At 31.3% G+C, this 19,962-nt stretch overlaps 1 protein-coding gene across 3 annotated transcripts; it reads left to right on the plus strand.

Annotated features, from left to right (window-relative positions):
- Positions 1 to 1,334: 1,334 nt before the first annotated feature.
- On the plus strand, positions 1,335 to 5,118 carry LOC124848391 (GATA transcription factor 8-like). Of its 3 annotated transcripts, none has more exons than XM_047326050.2 (3): positions 1,335 to 1,478; positions 2,708 to 2,976; positions 3,859 to 5,118. In XM_047326050.2, the coding sequence occupies exons 2-3, from the start codon at positions 2,731 to 2,733 to the stop codon at positions 4,666 to 4,668; spliced, it is 1,056 nt and encodes a 351-aa protein (XP_047182006.2). In that variant the 5' UTR covers positions 1,335 to 1,478; positions 2,708 to 2,730; the 3' UTR covers positions 4,669 to 5,118. The 3 variants fall into 3 exon arrangements, with proteins under 3 accessions (XP_047182006.2, XP_047182005.2, XP_087952975.1); XM_047326049.2 differs by lacking the exon at positions 1,335 to 1,478 and adding an exon at positions 1,762 to 2,051; XM_088096849.1 differs by lacking the exon at positions 1,335 to 1,478 and adding an exon at positions 2,069 to 2,250.
- Positions 5,119 to 19,962: the final 14,844 nt, after the last annotated feature.

The raw sequence follows: 19,962 nt of genomic DNA on the forward strand, positions 1-19,962 counted from the left end.
ATAATTTCTTTATAGAGTTTGTTTTCATGTCATTCTACTTGAGAATATAAAATACTTAATCAGTAGCAAGATGCTCACTTTGGATCATACAAACAAACAGATACACAATTGTTTTAATTTAATTAGTGTTTTTGAATTTAAATACAGGATAAAAAACCGTGTTAAATAAATAATTAATAGACCCGTTTATTGCTTGTAATAATCTTATTTCATTAATAAATATTTTTTTTGAAGTATTAATAAGACTTTCTATAAAAAGAAAAGAAAGTAAGAAAAATTATGAATGTGACAGATAATGTTTTCTCTTTAAAAAAATTGGTTTAGTGGACCGAAGATAAACACGATGAATAGAAATAAAATTGAAAGTAATTTTTCTAAAAATAAAATAACAAAGTAAAGAGATCAATTAAAAAACATAAGACAATAAATACAACATTTTTAAAAGGGTTTTAATTGTTTTTGAAGTGTTTACATTTCATCTGAAAGAAATGGAATGTGAGTTGGGATCTTACAAGTATAGATATAATAATAAGGATTAAATTAAAGAAGAGAATGAAATAAAATGTTGTTTGAAACATAAGTTTATAGTGTTGCATGTAAAGCATGATAGCCAAGTGTGATAAGGCTAATAAATAGAGTACAAACCAAACCATGTAAACAAAGGTGAAGAAAATGGTATAATTTATTAAAAGAATAAGTTTGGTTGTAAAAATAGAAAACAGTGTAAGAGGAACAGAAAAAGAGAGAGTTTATTGAGAAGAATTTCAAGAACTGTTTTTGTTGGTTTTGAGCTGAAAACAAAGAATTTTCTGTTTTTTATATATTCAAAGTTGGAATTTCCAAAACTCTTCCCACACTTGCACTATTCAAATTTGTCCTGCAAGTAATTCCATGGGAATTGTCTTTTTCTTATTTTTGAAAGAATAAAAATTTCCACAAACGCAAACTTACGATTTGTCAATCATACGGTGGCAGGAATTAGGTAAAATTCAAACTTGGTAAAAACGGTAATTAATGGAAAAAAGAAGGGGATAATAGTACTGTAGTAATTTATGTTTTGAGTGGCAACGCGTAATAAATATAATTAAAATAATAAATGAGGCTATCCAAAGTGACCATATCCAGCGTGGAATACAAAAGAATCATCGGTTTCCGAACCCGTAACAAACACTCGTACAGGTCGTAATAACGCTTTCAGTGTGTCTCACGCGCTTCGAGGAAGCTCCTAAACTCTGACTTTTCAGCTTTACTGCAAACCCACGCAGTAATTTTGTTTTGTTTTATTTAAGAAATCAGAGACTAAGCAGAAACAAACAGTGTTTGAAACACGGCGGTTAAAAAAAGGCTGACAAAACACAAGCTTCTCTTGTTCTATTTATGTAAAGCCTGCACCTTCTTGGTTTCTCACTTTTTTTCCTCTCTCCGAAAGGAAGCATTGCAATTGACAGAAACTGAGACCCAGCAGCGAAGAAGAAAAGGTAAAGAGCATGGTGTTGTTGTATTTAGTGGTTATTGAAAATGAAAAGGCATTTACGTTTGGTGTTAATTATTTTTGAAAATTTAGTTGGGGGGTGGTATGGGAAATGGGACTGGGTAGATGGATTGAAATTGAAACGAAGATGGTTTGTGTGGGGTGGGGTGGAAGTCCGTGAATGGAGGAAAGGAGAGAGAAGGGTGGGTGGGACCCATGGTTAATCTGAGGAGAGAGATGAATGGAAAAAGGAACAAGAGAGAAAGAAGTCTTCAACATCACGACAGTGGAGGTAGTAAAAGACAGCTAGCAATGATGAAGGAGCCTCACCTACCAGTGCCCATCACATTCTCTTTCTCTCTTCTTCTTCTCCCTTCTTCATAACCTCCTCTTTCCATTTAAGCCTTCTTCACTCTCCTCTCTCTCTTTCTCCTTTCAAAAACCCCAAACACCTCTCCACCCCCCTCACACACTTCTTCCTCCTTGCCTCCTCTGCTGTCCAGCTTTTCTACCTTTAAAGATTGCACCTTTTTCTTCAGTTTCATCTCAAACATACAAACATACCACTTTTACCCTTCAGGTTTGCTTTCTTTTCCTTCCCACCTTCTGATTTTCAACCTTACCATTCCAGGGAATTCAATTTCAACACTTCGCCTTTCTCTTAAACTGTTTTCAAACATTACGTGATTTTGTCTTTCCCTCTTGTTTATTTCGTTTTTTCTTTCTCTGCCTCAACTTGAATTCTCAACCTGCTCTTCAATTTTCCTTTGTTGAACGAGGTTAGCTTGCTGGCCTTCTTCAACTTTACCCCAATTTTCAAAATGTTCACATTCTGTTTAATTTGGAAAAAAGTGGTAGCCGAAATGAGGTTTCGTATCTTCGATTACTTCAAAGGAAATAGAAAATACAGAGTGAAGGTTTTTCTGGATAAAATCAAAATGCCATACTGGGAACAGCTCATACTAACATGCGCCGCAGCACTCATTGCACTCACATGCTAAAATCTTCAATTTCGGATTTTCATTTCATCAAAATAAGTAATTAATAATAACAACGCATGTCAGTTACCTTTTGTTAACTTTTTTTCCCTTTCTCTCTAATGATTCCAAAGAAAAATATTAATTTTGATTTACGCAACAATGGCTACAATGGGCCACTGTCTCCCCCATGTGATATTTTCTTTTCCATTTTCTCCTTTCACACTCTGATTTTCTATCCATTTTTGAATTTTCTCAGGGAATTTTCCACCTGCCGAGAAAATGGTTGGACCTAACTTCATGGATGAGATAGACTGCGGTAGCTTCTTTGACCACATCGACGACCTTCTCGATTTTCCTGTGGAGGAAGTTGAGGGAATCACCCCAACCTTGCCCGCCGCCGCCGCCGCCGGAAACTGCAACTCGTTGGCAAGCATCTGGCCCGCCGGGGCGGATTCGTTTCCCGGTTCTGACTCGGTGTTCTCCGGCAACAGCGCTTCGGACCTCTCCGCCGAGCTCTCAGTTCCGGTTAGTTGTTAGAAAAAGCTGCAGTTTTTATCCAATTTGTTGTTTTGTTGAATTTTTTGGCGCGTTCACATGAATTCCGTGAACTGCTCTGTAATTATATGTCCTTGCGTCACTGGCTTCCCATGATGCCGTTGGATTACTTAGATTATGACATCACAGTTTCATGTACGGATCTGATTGTGTGTTTGCCGTTGCCAGCCTGACACCACGCGTATTTGATAGCATGAAATTTTGGTTCTAGTTGTGGGGAGCATTGTTAAGTGATTGTCTTCATTCCATAAATGGCGCATAATTTTTTTAAAAATAAAATCATAATTGGTAGACACTATAAAGATAATAAATTTCAAAATATCTAGACACTTGACGGAATAATATTTTTTTGTATATATAATTTAAATTTGAAATTTTTATAGTTTAAATTCTAGCTGGGGAGACATTATTAACTCACCATTATTATATTGTAATTTTTTAAAAAGTAATTTTAGTATTTTAAAATGACACTTAATTTTGTCGGTGACATGTGGCACAGCACATCCCCATACCTCTCCATTATTTGAACATCATTATTGGATATCATGTGATTTTGCATGTGACAATCACATGATGCAACAACAAAACACAAATAATTAGAAAAGTTGGTCACTCACTCTCTAGCTTTCCATGTTTGATGATACCCTTTTCACAGTGAGCACAAATTCGTATTCCTCATTCAATTTGAAGAGCTTGCATGTTGTTCTGTGGAATATGCTAAACATAGCACAACACGCTTTTAACGAATAGTAGTATTAATTGTATAAGAGAAAAGAAAAAAGATAGAGTAAATGCATTTGAATTTGACAAGGCAAAGATATGATTCTCATGAATGTGGTGATTGCATTGCAGTATGAAGACATTGTGCAATTGGAATGGCTGTCGAACTTTGTGGAGGATTCGTTTTGTGGGGGGAGCTTGACCATGAAAAAAGTGGAAGAGCCATCGTGCATCACAAAGGAGGACTCAGTGCACAACCAATTCCACACATCAAGCCCAGTTTCTGTCCTTGAGAGCAGCAGTTCCTGCTCCGGGGGAAAGACGGTGCCGGCGCCGCCACGAAGCCCGGAGGTTTACATCCCTGTGCCATGTGGACGCGCACGCAGCAAGCGTCCACGTCCTGCCACCTTCAATCCTCGGCCAGCCATGAACCTCATTTCCCCTGCCTCGTCCTTTGTCGGGGAGAACATACAACCAAATGTAATTTCGCCGAAGACCTCTTCAGACTCTGAGAATTTTGCCGAGTCTCAACTTGTAGCAAAGATGCCAAAGCAAGTGTGTGGGGAGCCTAAGAAAAAGAAGAAAGTGAAGGTGACAGTTCCTGCAGGTGGCGGTGATAGCAATCAGAATGGATTGCAAGCGGTTAGGAAATGCATGCATTGTGAAATAACGAAGACACCACAGTGGAGAGCAGGGCCAATGGGGCCAAAAACACTGTGCAATGCATGTGGTGTTCGTTTCAAGTCTGGGAGGCTCTACCCGGAGTATCGCCCAGCTGCAAGCCCAACCTTTTGTCCATCTTTGCACTCGAATTCCCACAAGAAGGTGCTGGAAATGAGATGCAGGGGCATTGAGAAATCTGGTTTTGCGATGAATAATGCAGCTGCCTCTCCCGAACTCATTCCAAACACTAACAGCAGCCTTAGCCTGGAGTACATTTGATGTCATGTGAAGGAGCCATGCTCCTTTGTTGGGACTCTCTTTCGTTGCTGTCCTCTACAGTCTTCTTGTCTTATGTTATTTCTTATTGATATTTCATTTCTTTGGTTCATTGGTTTTTGTACAGGGTTGAACTCCGGGAATAGTAGCAATAGGTTATCATCATCATCATCATCATCATATTTTTAGCTGTTAGGGGAAGATTGTAATCAGAACTGCGGAAAAAAGGGTAGACATATGCAAGTCAAAAAGGGTAGGGTCTTAGGTCTAGTTATTGTAGGTCCCTTAAGGTCATTTAGGAGTCGCTGTCTCGCTTGTTTCTTTTTTTTTGTTCGAATTCTTTTCATTTTTTTCCCCTTTCTATATATATCCCTATTTCTGGGAATTCTTTTTGCAGTTCATTTGTAGCAAAAACTTCGAGTTGAGTAAGAAAGTTTTCAATTTGTAATGGTACCTTGCTTTCTTCTAACCTCTAACTCCTTCTTTATGAATATCTCATACGTGTGTGTGTGTGTGTGAGTGATTGGGTGAGAGAGATATAGGTATGTTTTCAAGTAAAACTTGCAGATGAAGTTTTCTTTTGAAAGTTGGAGAGTTTCTTTATGAGATCTAAAGATGGTAGCATTGCCATATTGCAAATAGTTTGTGCTTCGCAATAAAATGTTACATAAATAGGCATTGACACCAACCATTTTCCTCGAAGGACAATTTGCTCCTTCTACAAATTAGGAACTTAAAAATAGTGATGCGGAGAAGTTTTCTAGTTGAGTAAAAATTTTCTCTGTAGTGATTGCACATGCGAAGTTCAGCTGAAAAAAGAATGGGTGGTTTAAGAAAAAAGGAAAGTGGAGATTAGTTATCTTTGGTTATAAATTACTTAAGTTGGTAGATATGGTCCAAAAGTAAAAAGGTGTAGAGGGTGAAGAAATGATGATTGGTTCGTGTTTTGAAAGGAAAGGTAAACGCTTATATATAAATCTAACTACTACTTTGAGGCTCATTCTATAGGATTTGGCAACATGTCATTATCTCTCACAACTTCACAACTAACAACAAATTAAATGATAGTAATCTCGGTTGATGAATCATTTAAATTTCACTTGCTTCAACCCTTCTAGCTCATGTCTTTTTCTTTCAAAATCATATTTTTAAGATACATTTAACTGCTAATTTCTTCATATTAATAAAAGGACCAACTTCTCTATCTTAGTTTTTTAAGCCTACTCTAACGTGACCCGTGACTGCTCTGCCTCACTCAACCCTTGATCACACACACACACATTTATCTATATGAATGAAATCAATTTCATTACCAACCCCTTAGGTCTAACGAATCTATTCTAATAAAAGTTTGTTTGAAGTTCTCTATCAGATTTGGGTGGCTCTCACAAGACTGAGAGCAACTTCTTCCAACTCTTTCAATAGAAAATTGTATCTCTCCGGAGATACATACAGAGAGAGAGAGAGAGAGAATTTTTTTGTAAGTTAATTTTTAAAATTTAGTGTGATATACCTTCCATAGATTAGCAAGTTAATTATACTTTAAAAAAGTTATTTTCATTTGTCTTCTTTTAGTATTTAAGGACAAGATTATCTAAACATAAACGAGTCTATTTAGTAAGTTGAAATGTATGATTCATGAGAGTATAGTGAATCCTTTTTTATGAAGTTATTGAGTCATGATTTTAACAATAATGTGGAAAAAATAATATATGAATATAATTCGTGTATTTAGGTGATGAGTCTTGCTCTAAAATCAGGAGAAATGCATCGAGCTACTAAAAAGTTAGGCATGAAGAGAAGAAATCGTGAGGAATAGCATAAATAGAAACAATCTTGTCACTCTCGAATTGTTACACCACAAATGAGTTGGTTTTGTTCAATTCATGCATCAATATAAAGATTATGAGAATCACATGCTTCTGGTTGGACAATTTACAGTCACTTATTGAAAAGGCCAATCATAACATGTCTCACACAAAGCGATGCTTCTCACTCACCATTTAAATTAAAAGCAAATTGAAGTTAAGAATGCTTTTTTTGGGAGAAAAAGAACCATAAGTTCTAATAATAATCACAACTAAAATGAAAGGGAATAAATAGATGAGTCTGCTAGTGTTTTTGGTTTCATTTTAAATTACTTAATTTTAAAATTTGTTAAGAAAGTTTTAGATACGTAAATTTTGCAATTATTAAAAACGTAGATACGACCTTTGAAGGAAAAATTTCATGTTGTCATTTGATTTGGCCTAAAGACTCTTGCGAGCATTTGATTAGAATCTTAAAAACATATATACCTCGGCAGATGGAAAAACATAAACTAAACAAGACACAATGGATCACGTGATAAAAATTGGCAACTACTTTTACTTGTCGTACTTCTATAGCTTCTTCATGCACCCCTATGAGCGTCATGTGCTTTCTTCATACTCATCTATGAATATATGGGAAAAATCCGATCTTCACGGCAAGAAGTCACGTGTAAGGATAACAAAAATAGACATTTTTAAAAAATAGGAGGTAAAAAAATTATAAAGATACATAGGTTAATGGAGGTTGAATGTTATTATTAAATAAAAAAAGGAGGTAAAAGAAAAAGTCATGAAGAACTCGTGGAGCACCAAACTTTATCACCCCAAATTGATATAGAAGCCCACCAAACTATAAACTCTAATGCAATTAAATTAGGGGTGTTGCTCCCTCCACCACCCAAAGTGCTTCTTGCACCTCCCCACTATTTTCTTTTATTCCAAAAATACTCTACATCTTTCCACTATTTTTTTTATTCCAAAAATACCCTACACCTCCCCAATATCCTTAACAATCTTTTTCTTTCTCTCTGCATTAATGGAGCATTCATATGGCTTAGATTTAAACTTGTGATATATTACAAAATATAAAATTCTGACGAAACTTCAATATTAGTGCTTCTACCACTTCCATTTTATAAACTTAAAAGTTAGATGCAAATACAAAATAATAAACATAATAATATTAATAGTAAATAATATATTATTATTATTATTATATACTAACTTTATAATGATGAAAGAACTAAATAAATTCCAAATCATTAACAAATAACTTTTCTTTTATATTTTAAGTATTTAATAATATTTTTATATTATTTATCTAATAAATTAAATACTTTATTCAAGTTATTTGAGTCAAACATATCAGTAAGTTAAAACATAATATAATGTTAAAAATTATAGATATTAAATGTAAAAAAACACACATATACATAAACATTTTTCTAGAAATTTAGAGCAAAATTTTATCATTTATTAAGTAATTTGAAGGAAAAAAAAATATTGAACAGTGAAAATAAGATTGAATCAAAAGTGTAAATAAAATTTTGCAATATATCACAAGTTTAAATCTGAGCCATGTGAATGCTCCATCAATGTGGAGAGAGAAAAAGAAAGATTGTTGGAGAGGTGTAGGGTATTTTTGAAATAAAAGAATTTAGTGGGGAGATGTAGGGTATTTTTGAAATAAAAGAATTTAGTGGGGAGGTGTAGGGTATTTTTGAAATAAAAGAATTTAGTGGGGAGGTGTAAGATATTTTTAAAATAAAATAATTTAGTGGAGAGATATAGAGTATTTTTATAATAAAAAAAAATAGTAAAGAGGTGAAGAGTACTTGGAGGGAGCAACACCCTTAAATTAGATTTACGACACGAATTTAACAGGAAAGTTGATATGGTTTGTGTTGTACTTTGTTATTGCTGTAGTAACAGTTAGGCTTCCATGACAATTAATATTAAACTCTTGCTTCCTACACCCTATAAAATTTCTCTCTCTACCCCATTAAAAAATTGTCAGAAATTTTTTTCCCTAACAAGAAGAGTGATTACTTTCCATAAAAAAATTTCTAGAATTATTTATTGTATTCTGAATAAAAAATCCAGAATTAATATGATATTAGAAGAAATTTGATAGAATGTGGAAAGCAATAGATAGTCTTAATATTGCAAAGGGAACGTTAGACCTCGAATTGGGCAATTTTGTAAGAGTGGTTGTGGGCCACTTACAATGTTTTGGGCTGGACGTCTCCTATGGCTAACAAGCGTTGGATAATTGAGGCTTATCAATTAGGTGATCTAATAAGTTTGCTATATTAATTAAGATAAAAGAGAGAATAAAAATAAATAAATACAAGGTTTTCTGGTTCAATATCTAACCCGAATTTGAGTTTTAAGTACGATTTTTTGTTAAATGTTTAGAAGGAAATTTTGACTACTCGTGTTAATCTCATCCGAGTTAAGTATGATTATCTTCAAAGAAAAACTTACAGTTTCTATTACAAAATGTATGGTATACAATATGGATCGTTCGGTCCATCCAGTCAAGGTAGCTCGGTTCATCCATTTAGAGTCGTTCGGTCCATCCGTTACAACAAATGTTGGGTCATAATTGGGCCAGCGTTTAAATTATTATTGGACCAATAGTCCAGCTGACGATAAAGTAATCAAAGATATCTTATTAGAGATATTGGTGAGCTGTTTATCAGTAACTAACCGAATCTAAAGGTAAATCTGTTTTTATTTTATTGGATCTGTGCTAGTTTAGGATCCATGAGACACTTATAAATATAAGGTCAAGGCCAAAAGGTAGGTTCTACTTACGTTTGATCAGAACTCAAATACTCAAGTGTGCATTAAACCGCTTATAACTTGAGAGTCAAAACGTCTTTTGCAGGTACCTTCCCCGATCAAGAGTACAACCGATCAGAGGTACGTTTCTCGGTCTACAAATTCCTACCGAAACACAAAATATTAAGATTTTCTTTTGAAAAAAAGTGAGAAAATTTAAATATGTAGCGAAATTTTAAAACCAAATAAATTTAGGAGAAAGTTTTTATCAAAATGTAAATACAACTATCATATTCTAATAAAACCTAACACTAATCCAAATACATTTCAAATATAATCAAATAAATTAACTTATACATAGTTTTGTTTATCATATTTTTATTTAAGAAAAATAAGTCCATAACTATAACCTTTTCATTGTAAAGATGTTAAATTACTAAATACATGTGTAAAAATGAAATCTCATTATAAGATACAAATCTTATGTCAGATATTTTTATGAAAGAGTTAGTTTTCATTATCAATTGATCAATAACCTATTATATTTCTTTTGTTAAAAATATTATTCCTCATAGTTTATCTAAAAAAATAATTTAATATTAAAAATTAATTATACCAAATACAACCTAAATTAATAATCAACTTTCACTTCAAATAATTTGGTGTTTTACTCAATAAAAAAAATACCCGATAGGAATATTATAAAAGAAAAAGTAGTTAGTTTTTCCAACTATATTAAGTAAAGTATATCATAAAATGTGTATATATTATGTAAACAGTTTATTCCTGTTTAACCTTTTGTATTTGTAGTAACTTTTCAGTTTGGTCAACCTTGTTATTTATATCCACAAAGCTAATTTAAATAGTAAACATTAAATAATCTAGTATTTGAGAGATATCCATAAATAGTTTGCAAGGCACATACATGATTCGTTAAAAAAATGGTATTATAGAATCACATCATTAATACCTCACATGCCATTGGTCCCAACCTTAAAGATGAAGGTTCTTTTGTTTTTTTTTTTTCCATTTTTTCATATATTTTATTTTTTAAAAAACTCGAAACACGACCTGTTATATTTTATATATTTTACAATAACATATACATGAGACTTTAATTTTTATTAATAAAAAACAATTAAGAATAAAAAATCCTCTATTAGTAATTAGCCGATTTTTTTTTAAAGTTTGGTTAAATAAAGTTATTACATACTCTTGCCCATAACATTTTGAAAAAAAAATGCCATTTTCAAATTAAGAAATAAAAATGTTTTATTAATTTTCAATATACTTCCTCAATTAGAGGGTATCAAGCGTGGAAATTTAATAGTTGGTGATACGTTTACGAATTCAGCTAATGAAAACTTTTCAATAATTTTGATATAAAATTATGTGACCGTAACATCATCATATTAAAATAGTAAAATTTAACTTGAACTTAATATCATAAATCAATTTAATAAAATAAAATATACTTTTATTTATATACTGATTTTATACAATGCGAGATTTTCAATACATTTGATACATGCCAGATATACGTCATGATATAAAATTATTTAGTATAAAACTACAACATATAACGAAATAAATAAAAAATATTAACAAGTAATATATATAATCTATTCTAAGTATGGTAAATAATGTGTTCAGAGATGTCATTTTCTTCAATGTAAAAATTTATATAATTTTTTGTGTTCAATATCCAACACTCATCAAATTAGCGTCGTATGAAGATTTCCTTATAATAATTAATATATCCTAGTCCTACCCATAATCATCCAAATACTCATTAAATAGATGTTTTTTAAAAATAAAATTAACATTACATATGAGTTTATGAAAAATATAGAGAATAGTAATTACAAGAGGAATGGGAATAGAAAGAAAATGTATCTTTAGAAGCTGACTGAGAGTTGAAGTGAAGAATTTAATTGCACAGAATACAAAAAAATAATAAAATAAAATTATCACTTTTCCCGATCAAAGAAACAAGAGAAGCGACAGCGACGGCCACGGCCAACGGTTCGGCGTTAGAGGAGCCTCCGGCAGCGTAAAATCACGTGCGCCATTAATCAACCATTCACGTTCTTCTGCCAACCATATTTTAATCAATATTATTGGACTCCACATTCTACTTCTTCTGTAATTGTTTTTAATATTCAAGATTAAATTTGAGTGTAATGTAATGATATTTAAAGTTTTTATCCTGCTCATACCATATCAAAGTTAAACTTAAATCTTCTATCACAAACTAACATACAAGAGTAATAATATTTTAAACACACAAATTTTTTCTTTTATTTTTCATTTTTTTAAATTAATAATAATATAATAACATATATTTATATTCACACGTTACAAATAATAAAATAATCATAAAAAAATAATCTTTTATAACTATTTAAAATAATAATAATAAAAAAAAGTAACATAAAATAAATGTAAAAAATTTATACATGTTAGAATATCATTTATTTTTATAAATATAAAAATTTATTTTTTTATTGTATAACCGACTGGTCAACACATTCTCTACTCATCGAGCGGTCAACTCTCACGAAAAAATGAATATTTCTCTAAATTTGGAACAATCAGAAACCGCATATACCGATCGATTACAATTTCTATAAATGACTAGTACTACACATCAAAATCATCAACACAAATTCAACATGATTAACTTTATGCTTATGGACTTTTAGATTAACTCTAATTAAAAATTCACTTTGAAACTTATAAATACAAAGCTAAACTAAGGAAATAGATGACAAGTACATCGGTACTTAATTTAAAAGAAAAAAACTCATAACAATTGTGACATAAACTAAAGAAGTGATGCTAAAAAAATGTGAAAGAATAATCTTTCATCCACTGTCCAAGACAACTTTTAATGAAAAACTAAAGAGAGGTGATTGCACCTTTTTATGTCTATACAGTAGTAAAATTAAAATTTTCTTATTATTTTAATAATTTATTTTTGGTTCATATAATATTTAAGAGATAAATTTGAGGTGTAGTGTTGGGAAATGCTATTACCATCTTCATTAAATTGGTATAAGGTTAAACAATAGTACAAATAATTTAACTATTTAGTAATGCAAATAAATGATTTTATAAATAATTTTATGATGACGGAATACGACATTCTCTTAATTATAGGAGACTCATTACATAGAAAAATTTTTTTTGTCTTCAATTCTGTAGCAATTGTTTCTTCTCCCTCCATGGTTTGTATCTTCATTTCTCCACTATTTTTGTATTTATAGGCATCCATCTTTGTTTTCCGTTTGTCTGTGTTGTTCATTTACTGCTTTGTGAGTTAATATTTATTGAAAATACAAAATAAAAACCAGAGTTATTATCAAATAAGAAATGAACTTCTCATCAAATAGGACACGAAACTTACCATTGTTCATGGTTTTTAATAAATTTTAATTGAAAAAAATTCTTTAAATTTACTAAGAGCCATTATTCATATAGGAACCTTTGAACAAAAATTTCTAAGTATAAAGTTAGTAGTAATATTTTTCCTTATAGACACGATATTTCAAATGTATAATAATTTTCATATATAACAATATTACTTGAATAACTTGAAATCACGTAAACTTTAAAATTATTTATTTATTATCTGTATTAAAAAAAATTGATTAAATGAAAGCGTTTGATGTAATGTGAAGTACTTGATTGTTGTATCTGTGTCCACTACAACACAACATAGGTGACTCCTACTACCTAGTGAAATGTCTTACTCTGAAAAGACTGGTAGGGCATGCCATTGCAAGAGAAAATAAAGGGTATCCTCTCTCTACTCCTATATTAGCTACTCTATTCCAAACACAAACTTAATTTACTCAAAAAATTCAAATACTCATACAAAATAAATAGCCATATATGTTCCTAATATAATGGTACTGCATGCATGTGACAGCGAATGAGGAAGAAAGGAAGTGAAACATTTCCAGTTTTTACCAGACCCCGACAACGAATTCATGCCACCACAGACAAATGTCGGTTGTTTCTCCAATGATGCCTTTCGTGAACTGGTTTTCAAAACCATCCTCTCACAAAACAACGATCTTTCAACACATGTCAGACATTTCCACGTACTACTTTCTTCCTGCTTCCTTCCTTATGTTCATCTTACCACCCATATGCTTTTTAAACAACATTATTTCTCCAAATCAGATCAATTTTTTACAACTCACAAATTCGTTGTTAAATTTCAAACCGAGTTACGGTAAAATTTATAACTTAGCAGTAACTCATTCTCGTACTTATGGTAGCCACAGTTTCATTTTTCAATTTGAAAGTATATTATATTTAATTGATTCAAACGCTTAACTTTAGAATAAAGGACGATGATGTAACAGTTGAAAGTTTTGCAGAAGGAGGCTATAAAACTTGTTGTTAAAACGACTGTAATGTTATTTGTATTGTGTTGAAAGTAGGTGATGTACTTATGAGGGATGTTTGAATGCAAATCATGGTTGAGATTCTTATATAAGATATTAAATATTAACTGTAATAAGTGCTGTCTTCTTCAGCTTCAGAAGCTTTTGCTGTGAGATTCTACCACTTCACTGCACACTGAGAATGATGAGAGGCTAAATTTCATACTGCAACTCATTACTCATCCTCAAAAATTTATTGTGTTCCCTTAACTTTGGTGTTTTCACTGTTCATCCACAGTAGTAATGATCGAAAGTGCATGCATGGACAGTAACTGCTAAAAATAGGTAAGATTTTTTTTAGCTTTCATATATATATATATATATATATATATATATATATATATATATATATATATATATATATATATATATATATATATATAATTTTAATTAAAAACTCATTCGGTCAATAAAATAAAAGATGCAACAAAAAAATGCTTTTAATTTTTAATTAGGTTTGTATTTTGATTTAATTAAAATCTCATCCACTAAATAAGTTTTACACTAAAAAAAAGTATGAACTTTAGTTGCATTGATTTTTCATTGGACATGACAACACATATTACATTCCAGCAGAATAAATTTTTAATTACTTTAACTTTTAATTAGATTTAAATTTTATTTAAACTTAATTCATTAACTAAAAAAGTTAAACTATTAGCGTGTAACGGGTAATTTAGAATAACAATTCATACAATTTTACAATTTTATTCAATATTCTCAACGATTTTACAATTTTATTTAACAATACTGACAATTTTATTATAATACAATCATGTATAATATTTAAATCGAAAATATTATATAAAGTTGTGCAACCTTACAAATTTAGAGGTTAAGTGTTGTTTCTAGCATACTTCAAGTACCAAAATTATTTACTGATTAAATATTGATTTTAACTATAATGCTTTGAACTATCAAAATTATGAAGTGTTGTTGTAAAGTATTGTTTTAATTTTAATATTTATAATCCGAATATTCCACTTAATATAATAAATTACGTTTCTTTTTTATTCTTGTGTTAAGTACATACATTATTATAAAAACAACGATACCTTTTTACTAATTATTTCGTTGGAAAAAATATTTTATAATCTAAAATGAGAAATCTTACTTAAAATCGGCAAATTTAAATAAAATTACCTTCGAATATCTAATAATTATTTTTTAAAAAAATACAACTTTAAATAAAAATACATCAAACTGATTTAAAATTCAGTTAAACTACTTTAGCAATTAACTAGGCTTCCTTTAATTTAGTCATGCACACTTGCTGTTGTGTGTGTAATTATAGGCCTAGAAGGAGACTGGTAATAACTCACATTTAAGTTTCGAACTTAACTCATTGTGGCTTATTACTTACAAAATATTTCATAACAATGTTTTTTCTTTTACTATTTATATAATATATCATTCATTTTATTTAATCTATACGTTTTTCCTTTTTTTTTATTATGTTAAAAAATACAGGTATAATTTCAGTAAATTTAATGCACAGATGCGACTATTTAGTAAAAAAGAGCACTGACTATACTTTTTAAATCATTATTTAAAGAGGTGATAAATAAACAGTTAAAAAAAGTTACTGTATATTTTATTCACAATAAAATGCATAATTAATAGTCTATAAGTGTGTTTCATTCAAGGTATATATTTAAAAGTAAATAAAACTTTTGATATGATAATTTTCAAAAAGAAACGCATAATAATTTTTCAAGTTTAATCAACTTAGTTTTTTAATAAATGTATCATAGTCACATAAAATCATATTTATCACACCGATTAATCAATGATGTTATCTTATAATCTAGCAGTACTCATAATGTCTCTATATGTATTAGAGTTTTACTTTTAGAACCATATATGTGGTCGCATAGTTATATTATAGCTTGATATTGTTTTGTGGAATAATGATGTTAAATTTTAAACATTATTAATTAGGATTATGTTGAATTATGGTGATGAAGAAAAGGAACATAGTTAAGAGTTAGGGCTAACATCAATAAATGTAGGAGCTAAAGAACAATAGAGAACAGATTGGCTACCAAGAACTGTTTGGAGAATATAGAAATATTACAGAAAAACCTAAAAACAAAATCATGTTCTTAGAGGACAAATATAGCATAGTGTGGCCCTTACCAATCTTTTAATGAAGACAATGAAAAGACTTAAAAAATTGTGCACCTCACACCTATAAAAGTCACATTATTTAATGTAAATGATATCATTTACACAGTCTTATTGTCCACAATATAAATACATGTACTATTTCTTTCTATTCTCACTTTTCTTTATATAATATAACAATAGTTTGCATTCATGGTAGTTTTTATCACTTTAATTACATTACAATTGTATCAAAACGACTGAGAAATCACCCGTTTGATTCCATCTAATTTATAAACTAATCTCTTTAGTTTTTCTCTTATTTATCTTGTAAACTTTTTACCTATTAATTCAATTCTATCAAAGTTAATGAGTCAAATAATAAACTCTTATATGACTTTATAATCAATAATTATAGATTATATAGATGCATATATAATAAATTAAAAATATTATGGTCACTCTTTTTACATTGAATTTCAAGTTTTTTTAATTTTAATACTATTTTTGTCCATTAATTCTATTTTTTTAAAATATATAGTAACTTAAAGAATTAAAGTTTTAATTTAAAATTAAATTTCTAATTGTATGGTTTTTTATTTTTTAAGTATGTTGGTGGATCAGTTCAATGCGTTACGAGTTCAATCTGATGGCGAATTTAGATTTAATTTTTTTTATACCATATTAAAAAATTGTGTACTAATTTGTGAGTAAAGGTTAGTACATGTAGTTATAGCGACAATAGTAGTAGAAATGTGTATTTTATATTTTGAAATTCATATATTCATTTTATTGTGGATTTATGTAATTTATTTTGTATGTACATGTATATAATTATATATTTTACTTATAACAATAAATCATCACATTAAAATTAGGATTGGAGTAAAATAAAATATTTATACACTTTTGTTAGAGGAACTAATAAGTATTACTTCGATTAAATGTATTTTTTAATAGAATTTTGTTTTCATTTTAAAACTCACAATAGTATTAACAGGTGCAGGTTCTATATTTTTTTTTGTGTTGTTTTCTTATTGTAGTTTTAAAATATATTAATTTTTAAATTTTATCTTTAAAATATATTGATTTTAATATACTACAAATAATTTATATATATATATATATATATATATATATATATATATATATATATATTAAAAACACAAACAATTTGAAAAGTTGATGAGCAAAATTTAAATTTTTCGTTTTTTAATTCCTAACTATAGTATTATTTAAAACACTAAAAAAACAAGAGTGCAACCGATAGAGGTTCGACGGCACTGGGCAGGCGTCAGCCCCCATACATGATCTTACGATTTTGCGGTGTTTTTTGTAAATAGTCGCCCGGGCCTGGTCACTGCGACCCCCTTTGTGAGGAGGCACCCCTTCTCCCTAAGTTACGGGGCTATTTTGCCGAGTTCCTTAGAGAGAGTTGTCTCGCGCCCCTAGGTATTCTCTACCTACCCACCTGTGTCGGTTTCGGGTACAGGTACCCATTTGTTGAAGGTCGTTCGAGCTTTTCCTAGGAGTATGGCATGAATTACTTCAGCGCTGTAATGTCTGGTACTCGAACTTTGGCTCGAGGCATTTTCTCTATCCCTTATTACCCGGGTGAAAATAGAAATATCCATGTTTGTATCTCACTTATATATTATAATTTTGTCTTATCTTAGTTGATATGGGACTTCCAACAATTTAGGTTAATTATATCTTTTTTCCTTATTGAAAGTGTAAAAATTGATGATATATATTGTTTAGCATTAATTATCTGGAAAGTTGAAAAAAATAATCTTAAAATGTTTGTTTGCCATAATTTAGAAATTCATATACAGTAAAACAACTAAAATATATTGATATATCGTGATCTCTGAAAAAAAAAAGTATAATTTGTAAGAGAAGAATGAAAAGGTGATATAGAGTTAAGTATTTTTATGAGTGGGTGTATACTCAATTTTACGACCACAAGTTTGATTGTTATTGATCGACAACTAAAGTTGTTGTTGATCGAGTTGGTATGGTATCTATTTCATTATAACAAGTTTTATTGATATTTTTATTTTAGGTTCAGCCGTCAATTTCAGGTTGTTTTTCGCTGCATCTTCTTCCAGTGGTTACAATTTAATATACACGTGAACATAAAAATTCATAACATACATTTTCTCTCCAATCAAATGACATTAAATTAACCTCATCTCTCATCATTTATTTCATTAATTTCTAAGACAGATACTATGATGTGTTTTCCTGAGTTCACTTAATGTACCAAAAATATATATATATATATATATATATATATATATATATATATATAATAATCTTTATCCATTTCCAAATTTTAGTAAAAATTCCAATAAACATATACACACATCTTGAATTTAATAAAACATAAACATTGTTTATGTTGAAATATAACGAGGAGAAGTGTACGTCTGAAAGTTTTGGGTGTCGAATGTCCTTGATCTTTGTTTCAGATAACCGATTGGTGTGGAGGATGATTTACATAATACACTCTGACATTCAAGTCATAATTTTTTTCTATAGGCCTTTTGTAATTTAATAGTAAATCAAAGTGAGTTTACTTGGAAATTAAATCTTTATTTATATAATTTAAAAGATTTTGACTAATTAATTTATCTTTTAATGATCATTAATGTAAATCTTAACCACTTAACAATAGCTGTTGTGATATTAATGGTGTCTTAACTCTGGTCAACGGTTGTCGGACCGATCGGTCATGAGACGCTTTCAGACACGTCAACTGCTCGATCATTTCCAACCATTTTGCCACTTACCCGATCGTGAGATATAAGCCATAATAACAAACATATATAAATCTAACTATTATAAATTATTTTACACACACTTATAATAAAGCACTAAAAAATGAAAATGAATCGTTACATTATGCCAAATGATTAAAAAAAAGAAGAAAATAATGAATATTTTTTACTTGTAATTTTTTGTATACTGAATAAATCTAATTGTTATACTTAAGTTAATATATGGGTTAAATATGTTTTTCGTTCCTTAAGTATCACACGATTTTGGGTTTAGTCTCTACTCGAAACTTTGATGATTTTTAGTCCTCATAATTTTAAAACTCTTACTATTAGTCCTTAAAATTGGACGGCGTTAACTTTTAGTAGATGTGGCAAACGGCGAGGTCACGTCTTATGCCAACTTGTCTCTTCATTCTCTGCCACGTTGCTTAGTGCTTGGGAACTTCGTTCGTCTTCTCCGTCAGAGCCTAGCCTCCACCTAGACCAGCCGCCGTGCTGGACCTTCCGCTCAGTCCAAGGCGTCGTCAGCGACACCAATCGCCACTGGGGCCATTGCCGGCCGCGGCGTCGATTTCTCCCTCCTTGCCTTTTCTCTGCGCGCGAGAGAGAAGCTCTCTCGTTCCTCCGTCAATCGCCGCCTTAGAGAGCCCAGCCTCCGCGGCCATAAATCCAGGATTGTCACTGCCGACGCCGTCCTCGACAACCGGTCAGAATCGTGAGGACTGGTCTCCCCTTCCTCTGATTCAGCGCGACCCAAAAGCAGGGGCTATCATCCCCATTTCGGCGAAGCAGACGACCGCCAACGTCCACTATTCCGCGTCGTCAACACCTGCTCCATGGCATTCCCAGAATCACCTGAAACTCAAACAAAACCAGAAAATGCGAGCAACCTCAATCGCAAATCGCATCGTGCCGGAAGACGCACACTGAGTTCGCTCCGAGCAATCGAGAACCACGGCCAAGCGAAATCCCAAATCGCGAGTGCTGCGACAAACCCTGAATCACCTAAGTCTCTCCGCCATCGCGCCTTCATCTCGCAAGCTCCCCTGCAGCGACGCCATCCTCCATCAACGACACCTTCAACACGCAAAATCCTTGCAAGCCGCGACATCCTTCCTCGCGTCATCACCGTCATCCAAAGGCGCCCTCACTTGCAAATCCAAAAACACAGCAGAAACTCCATTCGCCACCTGCAAGAGAGCAACACTTCCCTTCTCGCGTTCTTGGCTCATGACAGGCATAAGATAGAAGAGCAAAATCGTGGACGGATGTGCAGGGACAAGTTTCCCCAATCTGGAAAACCCTAATTTGGGGTGGAAGGGGGCTTGACACGTGTCAGATTCTTATTGCCCA

Source organism: Vigna umbellata, chromosome 8 (assembly GCF_029865625.1).
Source record: "Vigna umbellata cultivar VRB3 chromosome 8, Vumbellata_1.0, whole genome shotgun sequence".
In the NCBI taxonomy this organism is placed as follows: domain Eukaryota; kingdom Viridiplantae; phylum Streptophyta; class Magnoliopsida; order Fabales; family Fabaceae; genus Vigna; species Vigna umbellata.